This window comes from Bos grunniens, chromosome 3 (genome assembly GCF_055505025.1).
Source record: "Bos grunniens cultivar Pamir isolate PY7600 chromosome 3, Bosgru_T2T1.0, whole genome shotgun sequence".
In the NCBI taxonomy this organism is placed as follows: Eukaryota; Metazoa; Chordata; class Mammalia; order Artiodactyla; family Bovidae; genus Bos; species Bos grunniens.
In genome coordinates, this window is record NC_141167.1 from 1,971,854 (window position 1) to 1,994,945 (window position 23,092).

General features: G+C 45.8%; 2 protein-coding genes and 1 long non-coding RNA gene across 3 annotated transcripts; 1 reads left to right on the forward strand and 2 right to left on the reverse strand.

Moving 5' to 3' along the window:
• Positions 1-4,306: 4,306 nt before the first annotated feature.
• LOC147374813 (olfactory receptor 9S13-like) lies at positions 4,307-7,857 on the reverse strand. Its single transcript, XM_086375210.1, has one exon. The coding sequence runs from the start codon at positions 6,653-6,655 to the stop codon at positions 5,705-5,707; it is 951 nt and encodes a 316-aa protein (XP_086231336.1). The 5' UTR covers positions 6,656-7,857; the 3' UTR covers positions 4,307-5,704.
• Positions 4,924-8,632, forward strand: LOC147374814 (uncharacterized). Its single transcript, XR_015154598.1, has 2 exons — positions 4,924-5,285; positions 7,024-8,632. It is a non-coding gene; the product is annotated as an uncharacterized LOC147374814 (long non-coding RNA).
• A 12,766-nt stretch (positions 8,633-21,398) lies between these two features.
• Positions 21,399-22,349, reverse strand: LOC147374815 (olfactory receptor 9S13-like). The gene has a single exon (XM_086394173.1). It carries the CDS (start codon positions 22,347-22,349, stop codon positions 21,399-21,401), a length of 951 nt encoding a protein of 316 aa, XP_086250299.1.
• Positions 22,350-23,092: the final 743 nt, after the last annotated feature.

The window sequence follows — 23,092 nt, forward strand, 5'->3', positions numbered from 1 at the left end:
ACCACTGGAAAAATCATGGCTTTGACTAGATGCACGTTTGCTGGCAAAGTAATGTCTCTCCTTTTGAATATGCTGTCTAGGTTGGTTATAGCTTTTCCAAAGATCAAACGTCTTTTAATTTCATGGCTTCAGTCACCATCTGCAGTGATTTTGGAGCCCAAGGAAATAAAGTCTCTCACTGTTTCCATGTGGTACAAAATACAATGGGATATTATGCAGCCACTAAAAGGAATGAGATCAGGCAATTTGTGAGATGTGGATGGACCTAGAATCTGTCATACAGAGTAAAGTGAGTCAGAAAGAGAGAAACAAACATATATTAACATGCTTGTGGAATCTAGAAAAATGGTCCAGATGAACTATATTATCCTTTTGTTGTCCATGGTATCTGTAGCTACATTCTTTTTCTAATTTGTGATATTAGTAATTTTTGTCCTTTTTATTTTTTTCTGTTTTTTTTTCTTAGCTTCCACAGTGGCTCAGCAGTAAAGAATCCACCTGGCAATGCAGGAGATGCCAGCTGCTGCTGCTAAGTCACTTCAGTCGTGTCCAACTCTGTGCGACCCCCCTGACTGCAGCCTACCAGGCTTCTCCGTCCGTGGGATTCTCCAGGCAAGAACACTGGAGTGGGTTGCCATTTCCTTCTCCAATGCATGAAAGTGGAAAGTGAAAGTGAAGTCGCTCAGTCGTGTCTGACTCTTAGCGACCCCAGGGACTGCAGCCTACCAGGCTTCTCCACCCATGGGATTTTCCAGGCAAGAGTACTGGAGTGGGGTGCCATTGCCTTCTCTCGCAGGAGATGCCAGAGATGTGCGTTTGATATCTGGGTCAGGAAGATCCCCTGGAGAAAGGAATGGCAACCCACTCCAGAATTCTTGCCTGGAGGATCCCATGGACAGAGGAGCCTGATGGGCTACAGTCTATGGGGTCACAAAAGAGTCGGATATGACTTGGCCTTAGCAACTAAATGACAACAGCAATATTTGATATGTTTAGTTTTTTCCTTCCAGTCCATGATTTGTGTGGTGGGCTGGTGACTGCCAGGGTGGCCTGAGGCCTCTGCCTCCTGTCTCACGCTGCTGTTTGGGTCTCTCCCTCGAGGACTCTGTTACTTCCTTCTAAGGAGTAGAACATGGCAGAAGTGATGCTGTGATTCTCCCAAGAATAGGTTAGTTATGTAATGTAAAGGCTGTAGCTTCTCCTTTGACCTCTTTGTCTCTCTCTCCCCTCTGTCTCTCATCCTTTCCTCTGCAGTAGAACAGCTTTCACACCGTCAGGATGCTCGGGCACCACGCAGCGAGGTTGTGGTGTAGCTGGGCATTTACTCAGTACTCCTTTTGTGTCTTTCAGTAACAGTTACAATTTTATTTCTAAAGGTAGTGTGTATCATTTGTTACATTTATTCATATATGCCTAGGGATTTATATTATATTTTACTTTTTAAATATTTAATAATATGATCTACAATAGCATGAGAATAAACAAATAGCAGAATAAGACGTAGAAGTGAAGTGAAGTGAAGTCGCTCAGTCGTGTCTGACTCTTTGCGACCCCGTGGACTGCAGCCTTCCAGGCTCCTCCGTCCATGGGATTTTCCAGGCAAGAGTTCTGGAGTGGGGTGCCATTGCCTTCTCCAGGGGATCTTCCTGACTCAGGAATTGAACCCGGGTCTCCTGCATTGTAGGCAGATGCTTTACCCTCTAAGCCACCAAGGAAGCCCTAGAAACAGACCCACATATGCAGAGGCACTTGGTTTATGATAAAGATGACAGTATACAGCAGTGGGGGAGAAACATTTAAAAAGTGGTCCGTGGGATAACCATATGAAAAAATAAAGCCATTCCTATATAAAACCCCCCACAAATTTAATAACATGTGAATTACAGGTTCTAATATAAAAGACTAAGCAGAAAACAAGTTCCCCAGGAAACATAAAAGAGATACTTTTGGATCTTGCATGGACAATATTTCTTTAAACATGCTGCAGAATGAAGTAGCCATGGAAAAAGTGCCTGATAATCTTATTAAATTTAAGAACCTCTGTTCATCAAAAATAATTTTAAAGGTCAATACAAGTATAAATATAGAAACCACAAAGTAAGAGAAGATATTCAGAACTCATGTAACCAACGAAGGGCTCATATCAAGAATAAGAATTTCTATGATCTTCGTGAAAAAGAAAAAATCTGGCAAAACATATATGCTTCCTCAGAAAGAGCATTCAGTTTGCTGCTAAATATGTGAAAATATTAGCTCATTAGCCACTAGAGAAGGGGAAAACTTCCTCCTTAAAAAGAATCGCAACTTTTCTCATTGGTAGACTTGTATTACAAAAAGACAGTGTTCAATTGTTATTATACTTTGAATTTTGTCAAAAATATATACATTTCTTTTCTCTCCTGTTATGTGTAAGTAACTATGAAATATATTTAGGCCACAAATGCCTAAAATTTGTTTTTATAGATTTTACTGGCGTATAGTTGATTTACATCTACGGTGCTAGTTTCAGCTATGTTGTGTTACTTTACCTTGGGTGTACAGCACAATGATTCTGTTATCCGTATACTCACTCTGTTGTTACTCTTACCTGTGCTGATCGTTGCACTGTATGGAGTATAGATCCCTGTGCTGTACAGCAGGTCCTTATTAGTCGTCTATTTCACATATAGTCATGCATATGTATCAGTCCCAGTCTTCCAGTTTGTCCCTCACCCCTTACCCCCTGGTGACCATAAGCCTTTCTGTGTCTGTTGTGGTCAGCACAGCAGGTAGGAATCGAAAGTGGTTGACACACAGTTTGGGAAAAAGCAACTAGAGACAGAATTAAAGTTTTAAAGATGGGACCGGGGAACTCAAGACCTCGTGGGTCCAGAGCCCTGCTCCTTGGAGCCACATCACTTTTATTTAGCGTCTTGGCAAGCAGAAAGGATCTGTGTGTTACGATGGAGTCGGCCGCCTGTGTCCTCGGCCACGTCTCCCATTTTACTGATTACTTTAAACTGTCCTTGTTATTTTCTTGTGCAAGGGCTATCACCTGGCTGGAGGTCATGGACCCGCATATGCCTTGGGAAAACATGGTGTGTGCAGAAGCAGCGTGCTGAACTTGCGCTGACCAGGCGTTCCAAGGTCCACACTATGTGTTTTTCCTTAGCTTAGCGGGGAATGACAACCCCAACTGATCAACCTGATGTACTTTTATTTGGGTTATGCTTACTGCTATATTTTGCTTTTATTCTTTTCCCATGGTGATTTTCTCATGGCTTGAGAAAGTCACCAGGGGCTTCCCTGGTGGCTCAGAGGTTAAAGCATCTGCCTCCAATATGGGAGACCCGGGTTCAATCCCTGGGTCAGGAACATCCCCTGGAGAAGGAAATGGCAACCCTCTCCAGTTTTCTTGCCTGGAGAATCCCATGGACAGAGGAGCTTGGTAGGCTACAGTTCACGGGGTCTCAAAAAGTCAGACACGACTGAGGGACTTCACATGGTGATTTTCTCATGGCTTAGCCAAAGCAATAGGTAGCTGACTATTAACCCCTGCATATGTCTGAGAATCTATTTCTGTTTTTTTTTTTAATGTTCAAAATTGTTTATTTAAAAAATAAAAATGAAAGTTGGAATGGTATATGACCACATACCCAGCAGAAAGGCTAAAATTGATAAAGCAGACAATATGGTTTGTCCCCATTAGACAGTGGGCCTCCCTGTGGGCTCAGCTGGTAAAAACTGTCTGCAATGAGGGAGCCCTGGGTTTGATTCCCTGGGTTGGGAAGATCTGGAGAAGGGAACAGCTATCCACTCCAGTATTCTGGTCTGGAGAATTCCATGGACTGTATAGACAATAAAGCTTGTCCATGTTAGATAGCATCACTAACTCAATGGACATGAATTTGAGCAAACTCCAGGAGATAGTGAAGGAAAGGGAAGGCTGGCATGTTGCAGTCCCTGGGGCCTCAAAGAGCTGGGCATGACTTAATGGCTTAACAACAACAAATGGCTTGTCCATGATGGTGCACAGCAACAGGGACTCTCATGCACTATTTGTGGGATGAAAATTGCTTTTCCATTTTGGTAAAACTGTAGAGTTAATCAAAAGCAAGAGCATTCAGCTCCTAAGAATGCCAACAGTAATTCACTCATAGCAAAAGACATGTAAAAAATTTTGTAGAAGCAAGGAGATCCAACCAATTCATCCTAAAGGAAATCAGTCCTGAATATTCATTGGAAGGACTGATGCTGAAGCTGAAACTCTAATCCTTTGACCACCTGATGTGAAGAACTGACTCATTTGAAAAGACCCTGATGCTGGGAAAGATTGAAGGTGGGAGGAGAAGGGAACGACAAAGGATAAAATAGTTGGATGGCATCACCAACTCCATGGACATAAGTTTGAGTAAACTCCGGGAGTTGGTGATGGACAGGGAGGCCTGGCATGCTGCAGTCCATGGGGTTGCAAAGAGTCGGACACAACTGAGCAACTGAATTGAACTGAATTCAATAAACTTGAATGGCCATCAGTGGTAGAATGGATAAATTATGATATTTTCATATGGTGGAATCTTATGTAGTAATGAAAAATTAGAACTACTATTATGGGCAGTCACATGGGTTAATCTCATAAATATGTTAACCAAAAAAAAAAAAAAAAGGCACACAAGATAAACTGGATGATTCTATGATGCTATTCACTGAATGTTCACAGTAGGCAAAACTAATCTGTGTGTTAGAAGCAGGATTCCCGCTAACCCTGGTAGGCAACGAATAGAATGAGGGGAGAAGATCTTGTGAAAATTGGGTGAATTTCTCATTCTCAACCTGGGTGGTAGTGAACTCCCTGAATGGATATGATTTGAGTATTTTTTCTGAAGATATATCAAAATTGTACATGTGTTTATGCTTCATGTCTTCCATCCTGTGACTTGGAAGGTGGTGCTGTGGCTGGGGTCATCCTCCCTAACAATAGTGTCATCCGTGCCCTTGGTGTGATGGAGCAGGAGCCCAGGGGTGCTTCTGTCCTCAAGTAGAACCACCACGTTCACCAGACCACTGACCTGGCTCCTCCCTGACAGGCCCTGCTTGTCAGCCCTGAGCCACTGAAGCCAAGCCTATTCCTACTCACCCCTACTGACCACGGGGAACACCTTGGCCATTATCATCTTGAACAGATCTCTTTGGTGGTATTGAAAGTGGGCTGAAAAAGGTCAACTGGAGGGCCCTCAGTGGACGGTCATGTCCTGCCAACAGGTGATGGTGAAGTCCTGCATCCCAGGCGGGGTTAGGAGATGGAGGTATGTTGCATGCAAACACCTTTTCTTCCAAGTTTGATCAATGCACATATATCTGACTTCTTTCCTACCAAAACCCATGGAATGACCCAGAGAACCATGATACACAAAGGGGACAAGACCCGCCCCTGCCTCCTGCCCTGTTCATTCAGTCTTCATGTGACTTGAGTCACTGCTCCTTCTTGCAACATGGAGAATTCTGGTTGCAGAGCATCCTTGTCCATCTCTGCATCTCACACATAGTGAATGTCTGCTTCATAAATGCCTTCAAGCAATGTGATTGAATAAATGGATCAGAGTCCTCAAGACATCCCATTCCATTCAGAAGTGGAAGAGGTTTGAGGGGCTCCTCATGGTTCACTGTCTCTGAATTCTCCATCCAGCCCTCAGGATACTGGATGTCCCCCTCTGGTCACCCTCCTTCACATGGCTGTGTGTCTCTGCCCCAGTCTCCGCAGAGCATCCTTCACGTCCTTGTTTCTCAGACTGTAAACAAGGGGGTTGAGCATTGGGATGACCAGGGTGTAGAAGACAGAGACCACCTTGCCCTGCTCCATGGACTCCACAGCTCCCGGCTGGGCATACATGACAAAAAGTGTCCCATAAAAGAGGGACACGGTTGTCATGTGGGAGCCGCAGGTGGAGAAGAGCTTGTGTCTCCCTTCTCCTGAGTGCATCCTCAGGATGGTCACTGTGATGTAGCCATAGGAGGTGAGGACCACGAATGTGGTGCCCACGATGATGAGGCCACAGATTCCAAACAAGACCAGCTCATTGAGGGTTGTCTCAGCACAGGCAACCTGGATCATAGGAGGCACATCACAGAAGAAGTGGTCGATGTGGTTGGAGCTGCAGAATGGGAGGCTGAATGTGAAGCTGGTCTGCAGGATGGAGTTGAGGCAGCCCCCACAGTAGGAGCCCAGCACCAGGCGGGCACAGACCGAAGGGCACATGGAGATGGGATAGCACAGGGGGCTGCAGATGGCCACGAAGTGGTCATAGGCCATCACAGCCAAGAGGAGAGTCTCAGAGGTAGCTAGCAGGGAGAAGAAGAAGAACTGGGTGGCACAACCTGCAAAGGTGATGACCTTGGAGGAGGACAGGAAGTTGGCCAGGGCCTTGGGGTAGATGACAGATGAGTAGCACAAGTCTAAGAAGGAGAGGTTCTTGAGGAAGAAGTACATTGGGGAGTGCAGACGGGCATCCAGGGTGATGACCACGATCATGGTGAGGTTCCCCAGGACGGCCACCATGTACAGGGCCAGGAACAGAGCAAAGAGCAGGGCCTGGGTCTGCAGACCACCTTCAAATCCATCCAGCACAAACTCCTGCAGAGGCATCACTGAGAGGTTTCCATTTCTGTGGGGTGACATGGTCTTGACCCTTTGATGACTCACTGCCAACTGACCAAGAGGCCACCAGCTGCCCAGTTCTCCCTCCAGATGAGCTCAGGCTGACCTGAAAGGGCAGTATTGCCTGTGACTCACAAATTCATAAATATGCGTGGAGAACTCACTCTGTGGAACCCTCTGAGTTGTTAGCACAGGGGTGGGGTGAGTGCCAGGAGGGTTACAGAGCTGAGTCTCCAGGGCAAGAATGGAGTTGCAGCCCCCTATCTCCTCCTTTGAAGTAAATGCTCTCCTCCCCTCAAGGATGCTCCTGAATTTTGCCATTTCCACTCTCTGCTCCCATAGCTAATCCTATACTTTCTGTTCCTTATAAAATCATTCCTTGATTTCAGAAACGTTTACTGAGGATGCCCGGCCCACCAGGACTTGACCTAGTGATGGTTTCATCTCCAGGCCAAACTGGAAGGAGAGCAAAGACCCGCCATCACCAGGCTAATGAAGGTGTTTTGTGTCTGTCTCCCCTGCAGATTCTGAGACCCATCTCAGAACCATGGCCTCTGAGCCTGGACCACAGTGGCATTTCATCTGCAAAGCTCTCTGCACCCTTGAGGTTCTCATGGGGCTTTCTGCCCATGTGCAGATGTTTGCCAAATCATGGAAAAGGAACAGTCCAACTTTGAAGAGACGGGCATGCCCTCCTTATCATTGTCACTGGCGACTCACACTCCATGCTCTGCAAATCACTTCAGAACAGCCTCTTCCATTTGGAACTATGGAGATCTGGGCTTCTGTCTGTTCTCTGGAATTCTCTGAGGTCTTTCTGCTCCCTGCCTTTGTCACAGCACAGACCGTTCAGAAGGTCAGAGCAGGGCTGTGCAACAGATATAAGTTGGCCACCGTGTTGATTCATGGAGCTGCTGTGCTGACAGGGGCGTGGGTGGAGGGGTGGAAGGGGGTCTGTACTGTATCCTGTTGGTACTAAGTTGATGGATCCCTGCTGCCCACCCCGCAGGGATCATTCACATGTAGTGGGGACAGATGGCTAGTGTGGTACACCTGTTCAGCCCCACACCCCAAGAAGCAGGTGTTTCTGTGGTGAATTCAAAGATTCTGTGCGGGGAGCGAGCTCCACCCGTGGCAAAGGTCATGAGGAAGGAGGCTTGGCATACGCAAAGGCAGGATCAAGCCTCAGGAGTCTCCCTGGGAATTCTCGAGCATCTACCCCCCAAACCAGAGTCTGCCTACTTTCTGCTTTGTGCTTTCACCTACACCTCTGACTTTATGGGGGGCTGTCCCCCACTACCTCTCTCTGAAAAAAGAGTTGGCTTACAGCTCCAGTTAATAATTCCTGGGTGTGACAGTGTTTCAACCTACAAACTCCTTTGGAAATCCTCTAGCCTGCCTGAATAGGTTTTTTCTGCCACATGTGATTGTTCAGAGCCTCCCAACTGTGAGAGGGAGATGTTCTAAACTGTCTAAACACAGATTCTTTTGAGTAGTTAAAAGATTGATTAGAAATTGTATTGAGAAGGGTTTTTCACTTATTGGGCCAATGTTTGCTGCTAAGTCCCCATACCCCTTACCTACTGTGTCCTTGGCAGTATATTGATTGATATAATGGGTGTATAGAAATGTAAGTAGTAGCCTCAATGTTTGTAACCTTGGACCCTTGAGTTAATTCTTTTCTTGATTGAGCCCGCCTCACCTTTGCCCTATAGGAATGCAGCTTTGTCCAATGCTTTTTTGGAGGCTGGTGCCTGACTTTGGAATAATCACCTTTAGAGAAAGATAAGTTTCTTAAAATGTTAACAGGCCTCCTGGCCAGAAGATGATGTAATTCACCTGAACTTTTGCATATGATAAGTTTGAAAGCCTGGCTTCGATTAGGACCAGGAACTGCTGTCCCTGCATGACTCCACCCCTTCCCCCACTATCCTCTATGCACAACTTAAGGTATAAAAACTACTTTGGAAAATAAAGTGCGGGCCTTGTTCACCGAAACTTGGTCTCCCCATGTTGCTCTCTCTCCCAAATTCTGGCTGAGTCTCCATCTGGAGCGCGGAACCCACCATGCTTACTAATTATGCCTGGGCTTCTAAGGTCCGACTGGGGAGGCCTCAGTGTCTCCTCTCCTTCGGGAGAATGGAAGGACGCCTGCGGCCTACGTAAGTGGTGCAAGCTTCTTGTCTTGAAGTTTTATTGGTCTCCCGCGTAAACCAAGCTACTCAGCCTCTTTTCTCCACTGAATTTTCCTACTGAGCTATCCTCATCCTATTACTCTTTATATCTTTGATAAAATATTTAAATAAATAGGTCGCCGACGCAGTCCCCGCTTCGAATACCCTGGATCAGTGGGGGCTGGTCCCCGGCAATTCTGAGTTTATGGTTTTGTGCTCAGTATTACTTGACCATTTCTCTTGACAAGCCCTTAGCAAGATAAAATAGTGACTCCTTCTGGTAAGCTGAAAACAAAGAGAAATTTCCATTTCCAAAGCCAGGCTCTTTGTTTGTTTTATTGACCAACAAACAAGCAGGGGGCTCCAGTCTGCTGAGGTCACCCAGGGTCATCCATGGGCATTGGTGACATGAGGAAGCCTTTAATCCGAGCCTAAGGGATGCACTTGATGAGGTCAAAGCAGCTGGACACTTCTCTGCAGTGGCACATAGCCTGTACTAACAGTCGGCGCTAACCCTCCTAACTGAAAGTGTGGTCCAGAGACCAGGAGCATCACCACCACCTGCGAGCTGGTTAGAAATGCAGATGCTCCAGTCAAACACACCTGTTGAATCAGAACTTGCTACTGAACAAGTTGCTCAGAGGACTCATTCACTGGCTAAAGAGGCACTGCTTTCACAACCTTGAAGCTGAGGTCGGGGTAGGGAGGCAGGACATCACTCCAGCTGCTGAGAACAAGCCCTGGCTGCTTACTGTGGACAGAGCCCTGCTGCCCTTACCCTCCTGCAGCCCTGATGGGTGCCTGCCTTGACCTTACCTTTTCCAGGTGAGGGTCATGACACACCCAAGTGCACACAGCCAGGATCTGCTTTCCCAGGGCCTCCCAAGCTCCTGATCCAGGTCTGTGCTGATGAAGACCAGTGGACACTGAGGACTCCTGCCTCTCCCGCCTCTGGCTTCCTGTGCAGTGAACCAAGGGTGGGAGGGGGCACTTGGGTTCCCACCAAGAGTCTGGCTGCAGGAGGGCTCTGGGGCTTGGTGCAAGCAGAGAAGGGGATGAACTCAGCTCACCTGCCCCTCTACATCTTGTCCCATCGTCTGTGAGGTGCCTGGACCCTGTGGATTCTCTCCACCTGCCACACCTGGGACTTGAGGCCACAAATGGCCAATTAGATGAGACTTGGGCTCTGAGTGCACTGGGACTCACAACTCCCTGGGTCCCAGGAAGCTGCAGTCCTGAGGCCAATCTTACCCTGACCCGCCTCGGCCCAAGGCAGGGGAGGCGGGAAGCCTGAGGTCCTCAGGAAGCAGTGGGGGCCAACAGGGGAGGAACACAAGTTAGAGGGACCCAGTGCCCCTTCTCTGAAAAGTCTCCCCAGGCAGCCAGTGTAATCTCCTGGCCCACAGCCCCTGCTGTCCTCCACCTCCATCCTTGTATAGTGATGAGGAGAGTGGCATGCAGGAAATATTTCCCTGGGGCAGCAGCACAGCTGTCTCTATGCTTCAAGTGGCCATGCACTCAGTCCATAAAGAGAAAAGGTATCTGTTTAAAAAATATTTTAATTTGGAATAGAAATAAAAACCAAAGTACAAAAGTGGTGCATGTTTAATATAAAAAGACAGTATATAAATAAAAGCCTGAAAAAGTTGTTCTAAGAAAAAGAATGCTGATGTGGCTCAATAATTATTATACAAAGTAGGGTTCAGGAAAAAAAGTTTATAAAGAAGGATTTTACAAGAAAAGTTAAATTCAACTGGATAATGTGAAAATCGTTTCCAAGGCAAACCATTCAATATCACAGTAATCCAAGTCTATGCCTCAACCAGTAACGCTGAAGAAGCTGAAGTTGAACGGTTCTATGAAGACCTACAAGACCTTTTAGAACTAACATCCAAAAAAGATGTCCTTTTCATTATAGGGGACTGGAATGCAAAAGTAGGAAGTCAAGAAACACCTGGAGTAACAGGCAAATTTGGCTTTGGAATATGGAATGAAGCAGGGAAAAGACGAATAGAGTTTTGCCAAGAAAATGCACTGGTCATAGCAAACACCCTCTTCCAACAACACAAGAGAAGACTCTATACATGGACATCACCAGATTGTCAACACCAAAATCAGATTGATTATATTCTTTGCAGCCAACGATGGAGAAGCTCTATACAGTCAACAAAAACAAGACCAGGAGCTGACTGTGGCTCAGATCATGAACTCCTTATTGCCAAATTCAGACTTAAATTGAAGAAAGTAGGGAAAACCACTAGACCATTCAGGTATGACCTAAATCAAATCCCTTTTGATTATACAGTGGAAGTGAGAAATAGATTTAAGGGCCTAGATCTGATAGAGTGCCTGATGAACTATGGATGGAGGTTCGTGACATTGTACAGGAGACAGGGATCAAGACCATCCCCGTGGAAAAGAAATGCAAAAAAGCAAAGTGGCTATCTGGGGAGGCCTTACAAATAGCTGTGAAAAGAAGAGAAGTGAAAAGCAAAGGAGAAAAGGAAAGATATAAACATCTGAATGCAGAGTTTCAAAGAATAGCAAGAAGAGATAAGAAAGCCTTCTTCAGCGATCCATGCAAAGAAATAGAGGAAAACAACAGAATGGGAAAGACTAGAGATCTCTTCAAGAAAATTAGAGATACCAAGGGGACATTTCATGCAAAGATGGGCTTGATAAAGGACAGAAATGGACCTAACAGAAGCAGAAGATATCAAGAAGAGGTGGCAAGAATACACAGAAGAACTGTACAAAAAAGATCTTCACAGCCCAGATAATCACGATGGTGTGATCACTGACCTAGAGCCAGACACCCTGGAATGTGAAGTCAAGTGGGCCTTAGAAAGCATCACTACGAACAAAGCTAGTGGAGGTGATGGCATTCCAGTTGAGCTATTTCAAATCCTGAAACATGATGCTGTGAAAGTGCTGCACTCAATATGTCAGCAAATTTGGAAAACTCGGCAGTGGCCACAGGACTGGAAAAGGTCAGTTTTCATTCCAATCCCAAAGAAAGTCAATGCCAAAGAATGCTCAAACTACCGCACAGTTGCACTCATCTCACATGCTAGTAAAGTAATGCTCAAAATTCTCCAAGCCAGGCTTCAGCAATATGTGAACTGTGAACTTCCTGATGTTCAAGCTGGTTTTAGAAAAGGCAGAGGAACCAGAGATCAAATTGCCAACATCCACTGGATCATGGAAAAAGCAAGAGTTCCAGAAAAACATCTATTTCTGCTTTATTGACTATGCCAAAGCCTTTGACTGTGTTGATCACAATAAACTGTGGGGAATTCTGAAAGAGATGGGAATACCAGACCACCTGACCTGCCTCTTGAGAAATTTGTATGCAGGTCAGGAAGCAACAGTTAGAACTGGACATGGAACAACAGACTGGTTCCAAATAGGAAAAGGAGTACGTCAAGGCTGTATATTGTCACCCTGTTTATTTAACTTATATGCAGAATACATCGTGAGAAATGCTGGACTGGAAGAAACCCAAGCTGGAATCAAGATTGCTGGGAGAAATATCAATAACCTCAGATATGAAGATGACACCACCTTTATGGCAAAAAGTGAAGAGGAACTAAAAAGCCTCTTGATGAAAGTGAAAGAGGAGAGTGAAAAAGTTGACTTAAAGCTCAACATTCAGAAAACAAAGATCATGGCATCCTGTCCCATCACTTCATGGGAAATAGATGAGGAAACAGTGGAAACAGTGTCAGACTTTATTTTGGGGGGCTCCAAAATCACTACAGATGGTGACTGCAGCCATGAAATTAAAAGACGCTTACTCCTTGGAAGGAAAGTTATGACCAACCTAGATAGCATATTCAAAAGCAGAGACATTACTTTGCCAACAAAGGTTCGTGTAGTCAAGGCTATGATTTTTCCAGTGGTCATGTATGGATGTGAGAGTCGGACTGTGAAGAAGGCTGAGCGCCAAAGAATTGATGCTTTTGAACTGTGATGCTGGAGAACACTTGAGAGTCCCTTGGACTGCAAGGAGATCCAACCAGTCCATTTTGAAGGAGATCAGCCCTGGGATTTCTTTGGAAGGAATGATGCTAAAGCTGAAACTCCAGTACTTTGGCCACCTCATGGGAAGTGTTGACTCATTGGAAAAGACTCTGATGCTGGGAGGGATTGGGGGCAGGAGGAGAAGGGGACGACAGAGGATGAGATGGCTGGATGGCGTCACTGACTCAATGGACATGAGTGTGAGTGAGCTCCAGGAGTTGGTGATGGACAGGTAGGCCTGGCGTGCTGTGATTCATGGGGTCACAAAGAGTCGGACACGACTGAGCGACTGAACTGAACTAAACTGAGTAGAAAATGTAAATGTATAAATCAAAAACTGATGGAATTAAAAACGTAGTCATATGTCCAAATCATAGTTGATATTTTGTATACCTCTCTTAGTAATTGATAAAACAATTACCAGATAATAAATAGTATGTTAGAACTGAATTAAAATATCAACCATATGGACCTACTTGACATAAATAGAACAATACACTCAGCAACTGTAGAGTATATGGAAGCACATGGAAGATCACTGTATGAAGGTGAATAATATCTTCTCCCCCAAAATCATCTACTTTGGAATGCAGAATGTGACCTTATTTGGAAATAAGGTCCTTCCAAATAAGTTAGCATGAGATCATGCTGGATTAAATGGCCTTAAATCCAATGACTGGTGTCCTTTTAGGAAGAGGAAATGACACAGAGACACAAAGACACAAGGACTAAGGGCATGAAAGACTGGCCAGAGGTTGGAATGGTGCAGCAAAGGGGAAGGAAGGAATGCCAAGGATACCAAGAGCCTCCAGGAAGAGGCGTATGTTTTCCTAGAACTTTCACGGGCAACAGACTCTGTTGATAGCTTGATTTTGAACATCTATCCTGCAGGCCTGTGAGAGAGTAAATTCTTGTTGCTATAAGTCACCAAGTTTGTGTTACCTAGTTATGGCGGCCCTGGTGACTGACACAGGAGGGTGGTGAGGGAGTTTGCTTTCACCCGGAAAGGTCAGCAATACACCTTCACTCTCCTGTCTCAGGGCTATGGCACCCTCTCCAGCTCTAATTCAAAATGCACTCTGCAGGATCTTGATCACATTTCCCAATTCTTCCATGTTCTAGTTCACTTATTTCAATTGTTTTAAAAATGAAATTATGCCCCCAACTACTTGTGGCATCTTCTTTACAGAGACTTTTAGGACACTTCCATTTCCTTTTTTAAATTTGGTTTTTCAGTAATGAAAATTTTGTAATGGACATTTTCCCCCTCCAAAGTGTATATATTTTGAAGTGGATTCCTGAGTAGAAAGGTATATTGTTTCTCAAACTCATTAGTTCAGTTCACTCGCTCAGTTGTGTCTGACTCTTTGCGACCCCATGAATCACAGCATGCCAGGCCTCCCTGTCTATCACCAACTCCCGGAGTTCACTCAAACTCACGTCCATCAAGTCGATGATGCCATCCAGCCATCTCATCCTCTGTCATCCCCTTTTCCTCCTGCCCCCAATTCCTCCCAGCATCAGAGTCTTTTCCAATGAGTCAACGCTTCCCATGAGGTGACCAAAGTACTGGAGTTTCAGCTTTAGCATCTGTCCTTCCAAAGAACACCCAGGGCTGATCTCCTTCAGAATGAACTGGTTGGATCTCCTTGCAGTCCAAGGGACTCTCAAGTGTTCTCCAACACCACCATTCAAAAGCATCAATTCTTTGGCGCTCAGCCTTCTTCACAGTCCGACTCTCACATCCATACATGACCACTGGAAAAATCATAGCCTTGACTAGATGGATTTTTGTTGGCAAAGTAATGTCTCTGCTTTTGAATATGCTATCTAGGTTGGTCATAACTTTCCTTCCAAGGAGTAAGCGTCTTTTAATTTCATGGCTGCAGTCACCATCTGCAGTGATTTTGGAGCCCCCCAAAATAAAGTCTGACACTGTTTCCACTGTTTCCTCATCTATTTCCCATGAAGTGATGGGACCAGATGCCATGATCTTCGTTTTCTGAATGTTGAGCTTTAAGCCAACTTTTTCACTCTCCTCTTTCACTTTCATCAAGAGGCTTTTTAGTTCCTCTTCACTTTCTGCCATAAGGGTGGTGTCATCTGCATATCTGAGGTTCTTTATATTTCTCCTGGCAATCTTGATTCCAGCTTGTGCTTCTTCCAGTCCAGCGTTTCTCATGATGTATTCTGCATATAAGTTAAATAAGCAGGGTGACAATATACAGCCTTGATGTACTCCTTTTCCTATTTGGAACCAGTCTGTTGTTCCATCTCCAGTTCTAACTCTTGCTTCCTGACCTGCATATAGGTTTCTCAAGAGGCAGGTCAGGTGGTCTGGTATTCCCATCTCTTTCAGAATTTTCCACAGTTTATTGTGATCCACACAATCAAAGGCTTTGGCATAGTCAATAAAGCAGAAATAGATGTTTTTCTGGAACTCTCTTGCTTTTTTGATGACCCAGCAGATGTTTTCAATTTGATCTCTGATTCCTCTGCCTTTTCTAAAAAAGCTTGAACACCTGGTAGTTCACAGTTCACGTATTGCTGAAGCGTGTTCATATTAATCTTACATTATGGAGGTTCTTTTTCTTGCATCTTTTTTTCTTTCTTTCTTTTTTTTTTTTTGTTAACCAATTACTCTACTCAAAGGCTGGAAGCCTTCCCTTTTAAGAGGCTCTGGTTGTGGGACTGAAGCAGTCTATCACGTGCCCTAGTGACACAGTATTGGCTAAGGGTCAGCAGGGAGGTTATCCATGACAATCCTTTTCCTCTGCAGTTTCTTCACCAAGTCTATGTGTCTGGACTGTCCACAACTTTCACAAGGACAGGCATGTGAATTGTTCTTGCTGTAAATCATTCTTTCCTTTCACTGTTCTTGGTGAGCAACTGCATCGTATGAAATTCTTCCTTCTTTATCCACTCATCTGGCCCATTTTCTCTCAAAATGATTGTACCAATGAAGAACATCCAGCAATGTGGGAGTCCCTGTTTTCCTCATCCTTCAGCCTTCTGATGGATAAGTTAATCTCTTCTCTTTTACTTTAATTTGATTTCCTAACTGCAAATGAGTTCCAGTAATTTATCAAAGTATTTTCATTTGAGTTTCCTTCTTTTTCTATCATATTTCTTTGCCAATGGCATTGAAAATGGGCTGAAAAAAATCAAAGTGGAGGCAAGGTGCCCATCGGTCAAGGCTGATGAGTGGCCAAGAGGAGATGGCAAAGCCCTGTATCCTGGTGGGGTCGGGGGAATGGAGGTACATTGTGTTTGAAAATTATTATGGATTTTCCCTTTAAAATTTGTATCAGTGTGATACAACATGCCCAATTCCACATTTTCTATAGAAATACAGTTGAATGACAACATATTCTATCTATCATCTATCTATCTATCTCTTTCTCTACTGAGAGAGAGAGAGAGGGATGGGGAAGAGGCGAAAAGAGGCAGGATAGAAGATCACTTCAGAGCTAGAATGTAAGTAAACACTATCAAAAGAGGTGTTTTTAGAAAATCAACCACTGTCTACACCCCATTAACAGAATGAAGGATAACTCCCCCACAACCCCCTCCCCTACACATGATCATTCAACTGATTCAAAAAAAGCATTTGACAAAATTCAACATCTTGACATAAAAAAACTCAGTGTAATAGTAATAGAAGGAATATACCTAAATACGTGTACCATGAACTTCCAGATGTTCAAGCTGGTCTTAGAAAAGGCAGAGGAATCAGACATCAAATTGCCAACATCTGCTGGATCATCCAAAAAGCAAGAGAGTTCCAGATAAACATCGATTTCTGCTTTATTGACTATGCCAAAGCCTTTGACTTGTGGGTCACAATAAACTGTGGAAAATTCTGAAAGAGATGGGAATACCAGACCACCTGACCTGCCTCTTGAGGAACCTATATACAGGTCAGGAAGCAACAGTTAGAACTGGACACGGAACAACAGACTGGTTCCAAATAGGAAAAGAAGTACGTCAAGGCTGTATATTGTCACCCTGCTTATTTAACTTCTATGCAGAGTACATCATGAGAAATGCTGGGCTGGAAGAAGCACAAGCTGGAATCAAGATTGCCAGGAGAAATATCAAGAACCTCAGACATGCAGATGACACCACCCTTATGGCAGAACGTGAAGAGGAACTAAAAAGCCTCTTGATGAAAGTGAAAGAGGAGAGTGAAAAAGTTGGCTTAAAGCTCAACATTCAGAAAACGAAGGTCATGGCATCTGGTCCCATTACTTCATGGGAAATAGATGAGGAAACAGTGGAAACAGTGGCAGACTTTGTTTTTTGGGGCTCCAAGATCACTGCAGATGGTGACTGCAGCCATGAAATTAAAAGACGCTTACTCCTTGGAAGGAAAATTATGACCAATCTAGACAGCATATTCAGAGAAGGCAATGGCACCCCAGTCCAGTGTTCTTGCCTGGAAAATCCATGGATGGAGGAGCCTGGTAGGCTGCAGTCCATGTGGTCGGTAAGAGTCAGACACGACTGAGTGACTTCACTTTCACTTTTCACTTTCATGCATTGGAGAAAGAAATGGCAACCCACTCCAGTGTTCTTGCCTGGAGAATCTCAGGAACAGCGGAGCCTGGTAGGAGGCTGTCTATGGGGTCACACAGAGTCAGACACGACTGAAGCAACTTAGCAGCAGCAGCAGCAGGTAGCATATTCAAAAGCAGAGACATTACTTTGCCAACGAAGGTCCGTCTAGTCAAGGTTATGGTTTTTCCAGTGGTCATGAGAGTTGGACTGTGAAGAAAGCTGAGCGCCGAAGAATTGATGCTTTTGAACTGTGATGTTGGAGAAGACTCTTGAGAGTTCCTTGGACTGCAAGGAGATCCAACCAGTCCATTCTAAAGGAGATCAGTCCTGATGTTCTCTGGAAGGAATGATGCTAAAGCTGAAACTGCAGTACTTTGGCCACCTCATGCGAAGAGTTGACTCATTGGAAAAGACTCTGATGCTGGGAGGGATTGGGGGCAGGAGGAGAAGGGGACGACAGAGGATGAGATGGCTGGATGGCATCACCGACTCGATGGACGTGAGTCTGAGTGAACTCTGGGAATTGGTGATGGACACAGAGGCCTGGCATGCTGCAATTCTTGGGGTCGCAAAGAGTCGGACATGACTGAGGGACTGAACTGACTGACTGACTGACCTAAACATAACGAAAGCCATATATGAAAAGCCCACAGCTAACTTCATACTTGATGAAAACCCAGAAGCTTTCCCATTAGGATCAGAAACAAGACAGGACGTCCACTCTCACCATGTCTATTCAACACGGTACTGGAAGTCCTAAGCAGAGCAGCGAGGCAAGACTACAATGGTTAATTTCATGTTATATATTTTTTGACCACAAAGAAATCTTGAAAATTGTAAATAATTGTCAGTGTACAGTTCAGTGTCTGCTCAGTCACTTCAGTCGTGTCCAACTCTTTGCAATCCCATGGACTGATTCTCCAGGCAAGGATATTGGAGTGGATTTCCATGCCCTCCTTCAGGGGATCTTCCTGACTTAGGGTTCAAACCTGCGCCTCATGTCTCCTGCGTTGGCAGGTGGGTTCTTTACTGCTAGCACCACCGGGGAAGCCCACTTAGTTCAGTAGAGTTTTGTATATCCACATTTCTGCACAACAAGTGTCCAGAATGTTTTATCTTGGACTCACGCCCCCTTAAAAACAATTCTCTATCCACCCCCACCTTACCTCACCACTGAGAACCACCTTTCTACCTTCTGTCTCTGTGAATGTGACTACTTTACTGCATGTTAGAATCATACAGCTTTTGTCTTTTTGCGTTTGGCTTATTTCAGTAGCACGATGTCCTAAGCTTCATCTGCGTTGCATCTGGTGACAGGATTTTCATCCCTTTTAAGGCGGGTGCCTTTCCATCATATGTATGTGCATCATTTTGTTTATTATCTCATCCACAATGAACATGCGGCTTGTTTCTACCTTTTGGCCACCACAAATAATGCTGCTGTGTACTTGGGTTTGCAAATATCTCTTAGAGAGCAGTATTTAATTATTTTGGATACATACTCGAACGTGGATCATGTGGTAATTCTTTTTTTTTTTAGTTTTTTGGGAAAATTCTGTACTGTTCCCCATAATGGTTGCATCATTTTACTATCTACCAAAAGTGTATAAGGGCTCCAATTGATCTGCATCCTTTACAACACTGGTTATGTTTTTACCTGTTTTTCTTTTTTGCTTCTAATGCTAGCCATTCTCACGGATGTAAGTGGTATGTCCTTGTGATTTGACTTGCATTTCCTCAGGGATTAGTGATGACGAGCATCTCCTCATATGTTTGTTGCCCATCTGTAGATCATCTTTGGTGAAATAACTATTCAAATCCTCTGCTCATTTTTGACAGGATTATTTGTCTTAAGTTGTAGGGGTTCTTCACACACTCTGGATGTTACCCCATATCAGACATAAGAGTTGCAGTCATTCTCTCCCATCCCACAGGTTGCCTTTTCATGCTGTTATTTAAGTCTTTAATGCACAGATTTTAAAGTTTAATGGAGTCCCTTGTGTCTCTTTGCACTTTTGTTTCCTGTGCTTTTCAGTTATATCCAAGAAATCATTGCCAAATCCAAGCTCATAAGTATAATGCTATGCCAAGTATATTTTGGAGTTCAATGACTAGTTGACAAGGAAGTGAAATTATAATCATCCAGTAGATATGTACCACTGAGAATCTACTCTGTGGAGCTAGCATACAAAACGTTGTATAAGATGAACAAAGTGAAGTGAATTGCCTCTAACGTTGTACTGTGTTCATCACTACAATCTGAAATGTAGGTAGTTTAGGAAGAAACAATCTACAGTTTTCTGTTTTTTTTTTTTTTTTTCTTGTTTGTTTATTTTACATTTCTCCTGCAGGCTATTGTCAAATTTTTGTTCCATCTAAAGTCAGACCTTTATTTATTCCTAATTCAGGATAGATGCTCCTTTACTATGGACCCTTAACTGATTTCTTACTATGTATAACTTTAAATTCTACAGAATTAAGATAAATCTACACTTGTGCATGGAATGAATATATATTATACGTATGCATATTCCAAATTTGGATCAAGTAGAAGACCTAAGAATATTCCTGTAACATTCCATGGAATGACGAAAAAAATCACAGCAGACAGACAGAGGATAGCGCGTGTGAGAGGGAACAGCTGCGGCATGAGACGACAACAAGGGCTGTCACGGTGAGGCAGAATATTTGGGGAAGCCTCAAGTAACAGTTTGTTATCAGAAGAATACAACGATCTATGGCAGACGTAGAACTAGTTTTGGAGCCCAAAGTCAATGTGAATAGGAATCCAGCAGGAAGCTTGGAGGCGGTTCCACTTGAGTAATGGGGAGCAGCAGTCTGACAACTTAGCTGCCAGCCCCTCCCCCTGTCCCCCAGAGCAGGGAGAGAGGGGGGTGGAGAGCTGTGATCAGAGGGGCAGGGCACGCCCCCTGCCCCTACAGGGAACAGACCACCCTCTCGTCCAGAGGACCACCTCCTGGGAGTGACCATGGGAGTGGACAACTCTCCCACAGGGAGACACGATAGGCCCTGGGTCCAGGCTGTGTGTTGGGTCCATGGAGCAGGGGCCTGGAGCTCTGAATGGGGAGGTCAAGACTCCCAGCTGCCCCAGGGAGTGTGGGACAGACAGCCAGGGAGCTGTGCTTCTACCAAGAAACTGCTCCCTCTCTCTACCCCCTGCGCTCTGCAGCAGCACCAGGACCTCCATCCTTATTCAGAGGTGTTGGTGCTGACAAGGCTCCATTTCTTAGGGTCACAAAGAGTCAGGACAGTATCACCTGTCAGGCTGGAGGGTGAACTATGGGTGTTAGGCACCATGTTGACTCCCTGGGGCTCCCAGCTGCTGTCTGAGGGGAGAAACCCAGGACAGGGAGCACTAGGAGCCTCTGAAGCAGGAGCACGGGTGCTCCCTGCTGCCTTGTTGGGTGGTGGCATCAGTGAACAGAAGGGGGAGGGGAGGAACAGCCCCGCTGCAGGATTGAGGGGGAGCATGGTCTTCCTAACTCCCCTAATTGCCTGTGGGGATGCCCAGGCTATCACCAAGGAAGGGGCTGGGCTGAGTGTCCTAAAGCCCCCAGCTAGTTGTCCCAGGGTAGATTTCTGGGTACATATTTACATTAGATTCAATAAAGAAGTGAAGGGATAAGGTCAGAGAGTTTGTCTAGTCCACATACCTTCACCAATTGATGTTGAACTGGGACGCATACTGTGCTTCAAAGACTCCCAGTTCATGACTCTGCCCACCGTTACACAAACTTCAAGTTCAGTGTCTTGCCCCACTGTGGGCCATTAGATTTTTGGTGGCAAACAAGATGCCTTATTCATCTCTGCATCTTACACTTGTAGTGTGTGGTTCATGATGTGCTTCAAAGAAGGGTTGGATAAAATGCTGGGTGAAAGAATGAATTAGCTGAATAAAGAATGAATTCCTCAAACCAAATCCAGTGCCTCCCCTCAAGTCTTCTTGTTCAGCCCTCAGGACACTGGGTCTCTCTGGTCACCCTCCGTCACGTGGCTGTGTGCTTCTGGCCCAGTCTCTGCAGGGCATCCTTCACGTCCTTGTTTCTCAGACTGTAGATGAGGGGATTCAGCATTGGGATGACCAGGGTGTAGAAGACAGAGACCACCTTGCCCTGCTCCACGGACTCCACAGCTCCCGGCTGGGCATACATGACAAAAAGGGTCCCATAAAAAAGGGATACGGCTGTCATGTGGGAGCCACAGGTGGAGAAGAGCTTGTGTCTCCCTCCTCCTGAGTGCATCCTCAGGATGGTCACTGTGATGTAGCCATAGGAGGTGAGGACCACGAGTGTGGTGCCCATGATGATGAGGCCACACATAGCAAACAAGACCAACTCGTTGACGGCCGTGCTGGCACAAGTGAGCTGGAGCAGGGGGATCACATCACAGAAGAAGTGGTTGATGTGGTTGGAGCTGCAGAATGGGAGGCTGAATGTGAGGATCGTCTGCACCCCAGAGTTGAGGCAGCCCCCGCAGTAGGTGCCCAGCACCAGGCAGGCACAGACCGAGGGGCGCATGGAGATGGGGTAGCTCAGGGGGCTGCAGATGGCCACGAAGCGGTCATAGGCCATCACGGCCAAGAGGAGAGTCTCAGTCGTGCCCATCATGGAGAAGAAGAAGAACTGGGTGGCACATCCCTTAAAGGTGATGACCTTGGAGGAGGACAGGAAGTTGACCAGGGCCTTGGGGGCAATGACAGATGAGTAGCACAGGTCCAGGAAGGAGAGGTTCTTGAGGAAGAAGTACATTGGGGAGTGCAGATGGGCATCCAGGGTGATGACCACGATCATGGTGAGGTTCCCCAGGACAGCCACCACGTACAGGGCCAGGAACAGAGCAAAGAGCAGGGCCTGGGTCTGTAGGCCACCCTCAAATCCCTCCAGCATGAACTCCTGCAGAGGCATCTCTGAGAGGTTTCCATTTCTGTGGGATGCCATGGCCCTGAGCTGGGGGACACAGGGCAGAGAGCAGGTGGGAGGCAGGGAGAGGGAGGAGGTGAGGGTCACAAGGTCATACTGTCTTGGAGAACAGGGACCCTTCAGCACCCAGTCCTCCAGGTGAGCTCAGACTGACCTGAAAAGGCAACATTTTCTCCAATTGGCTAATTCACAAATTTGCAGGGAGCACTCAGCCTGTGGGGACTCTGAACAGTCACTATAGGGTGGGGTGGGGTGCTAGGAGGGTTGCAGAGCTGAGTCTGGAGTGCAGAAATGGCGCCACAGCCGCCTGTCTTCCCAGCGACGCTGCCAGCTTTCTGCTCTTTTCTCACGTATCTAACCCTGCACGTTCTGCCCCTTCGTGTACTCTTCATTAATCTCAGAAAAGTTTCCTGGGTGCCTCTGCCCACCAGGTCTTGGACAGGCCGGGAGCAGGGCAGGGGCCAGGTCTCTAATGTGGCTGTTTCCAGTTTCTCTCCCCTGCACGCCTAGATTCCCATCTCAGCATCACTGCCTCTGAGCCTGGACTGGGGCATTATCTGCGAGACGAGTCCAGGGCTGGCCAGGCAGGAGGATGTCCCCACTTCCCCTGCTGAGAGCAGACCTGAGTGCTTACTGTATGCATGGCCCTGCCCCCTTACCCACATGGTCTCCTCCCACTCCTGCAGCCCTGAGGGTGGCTGCCCTGAGCCTACCTTGTCCAGGTGAGGGCTGTGATTGCCCAGCCCCACACAGCCAGGAAC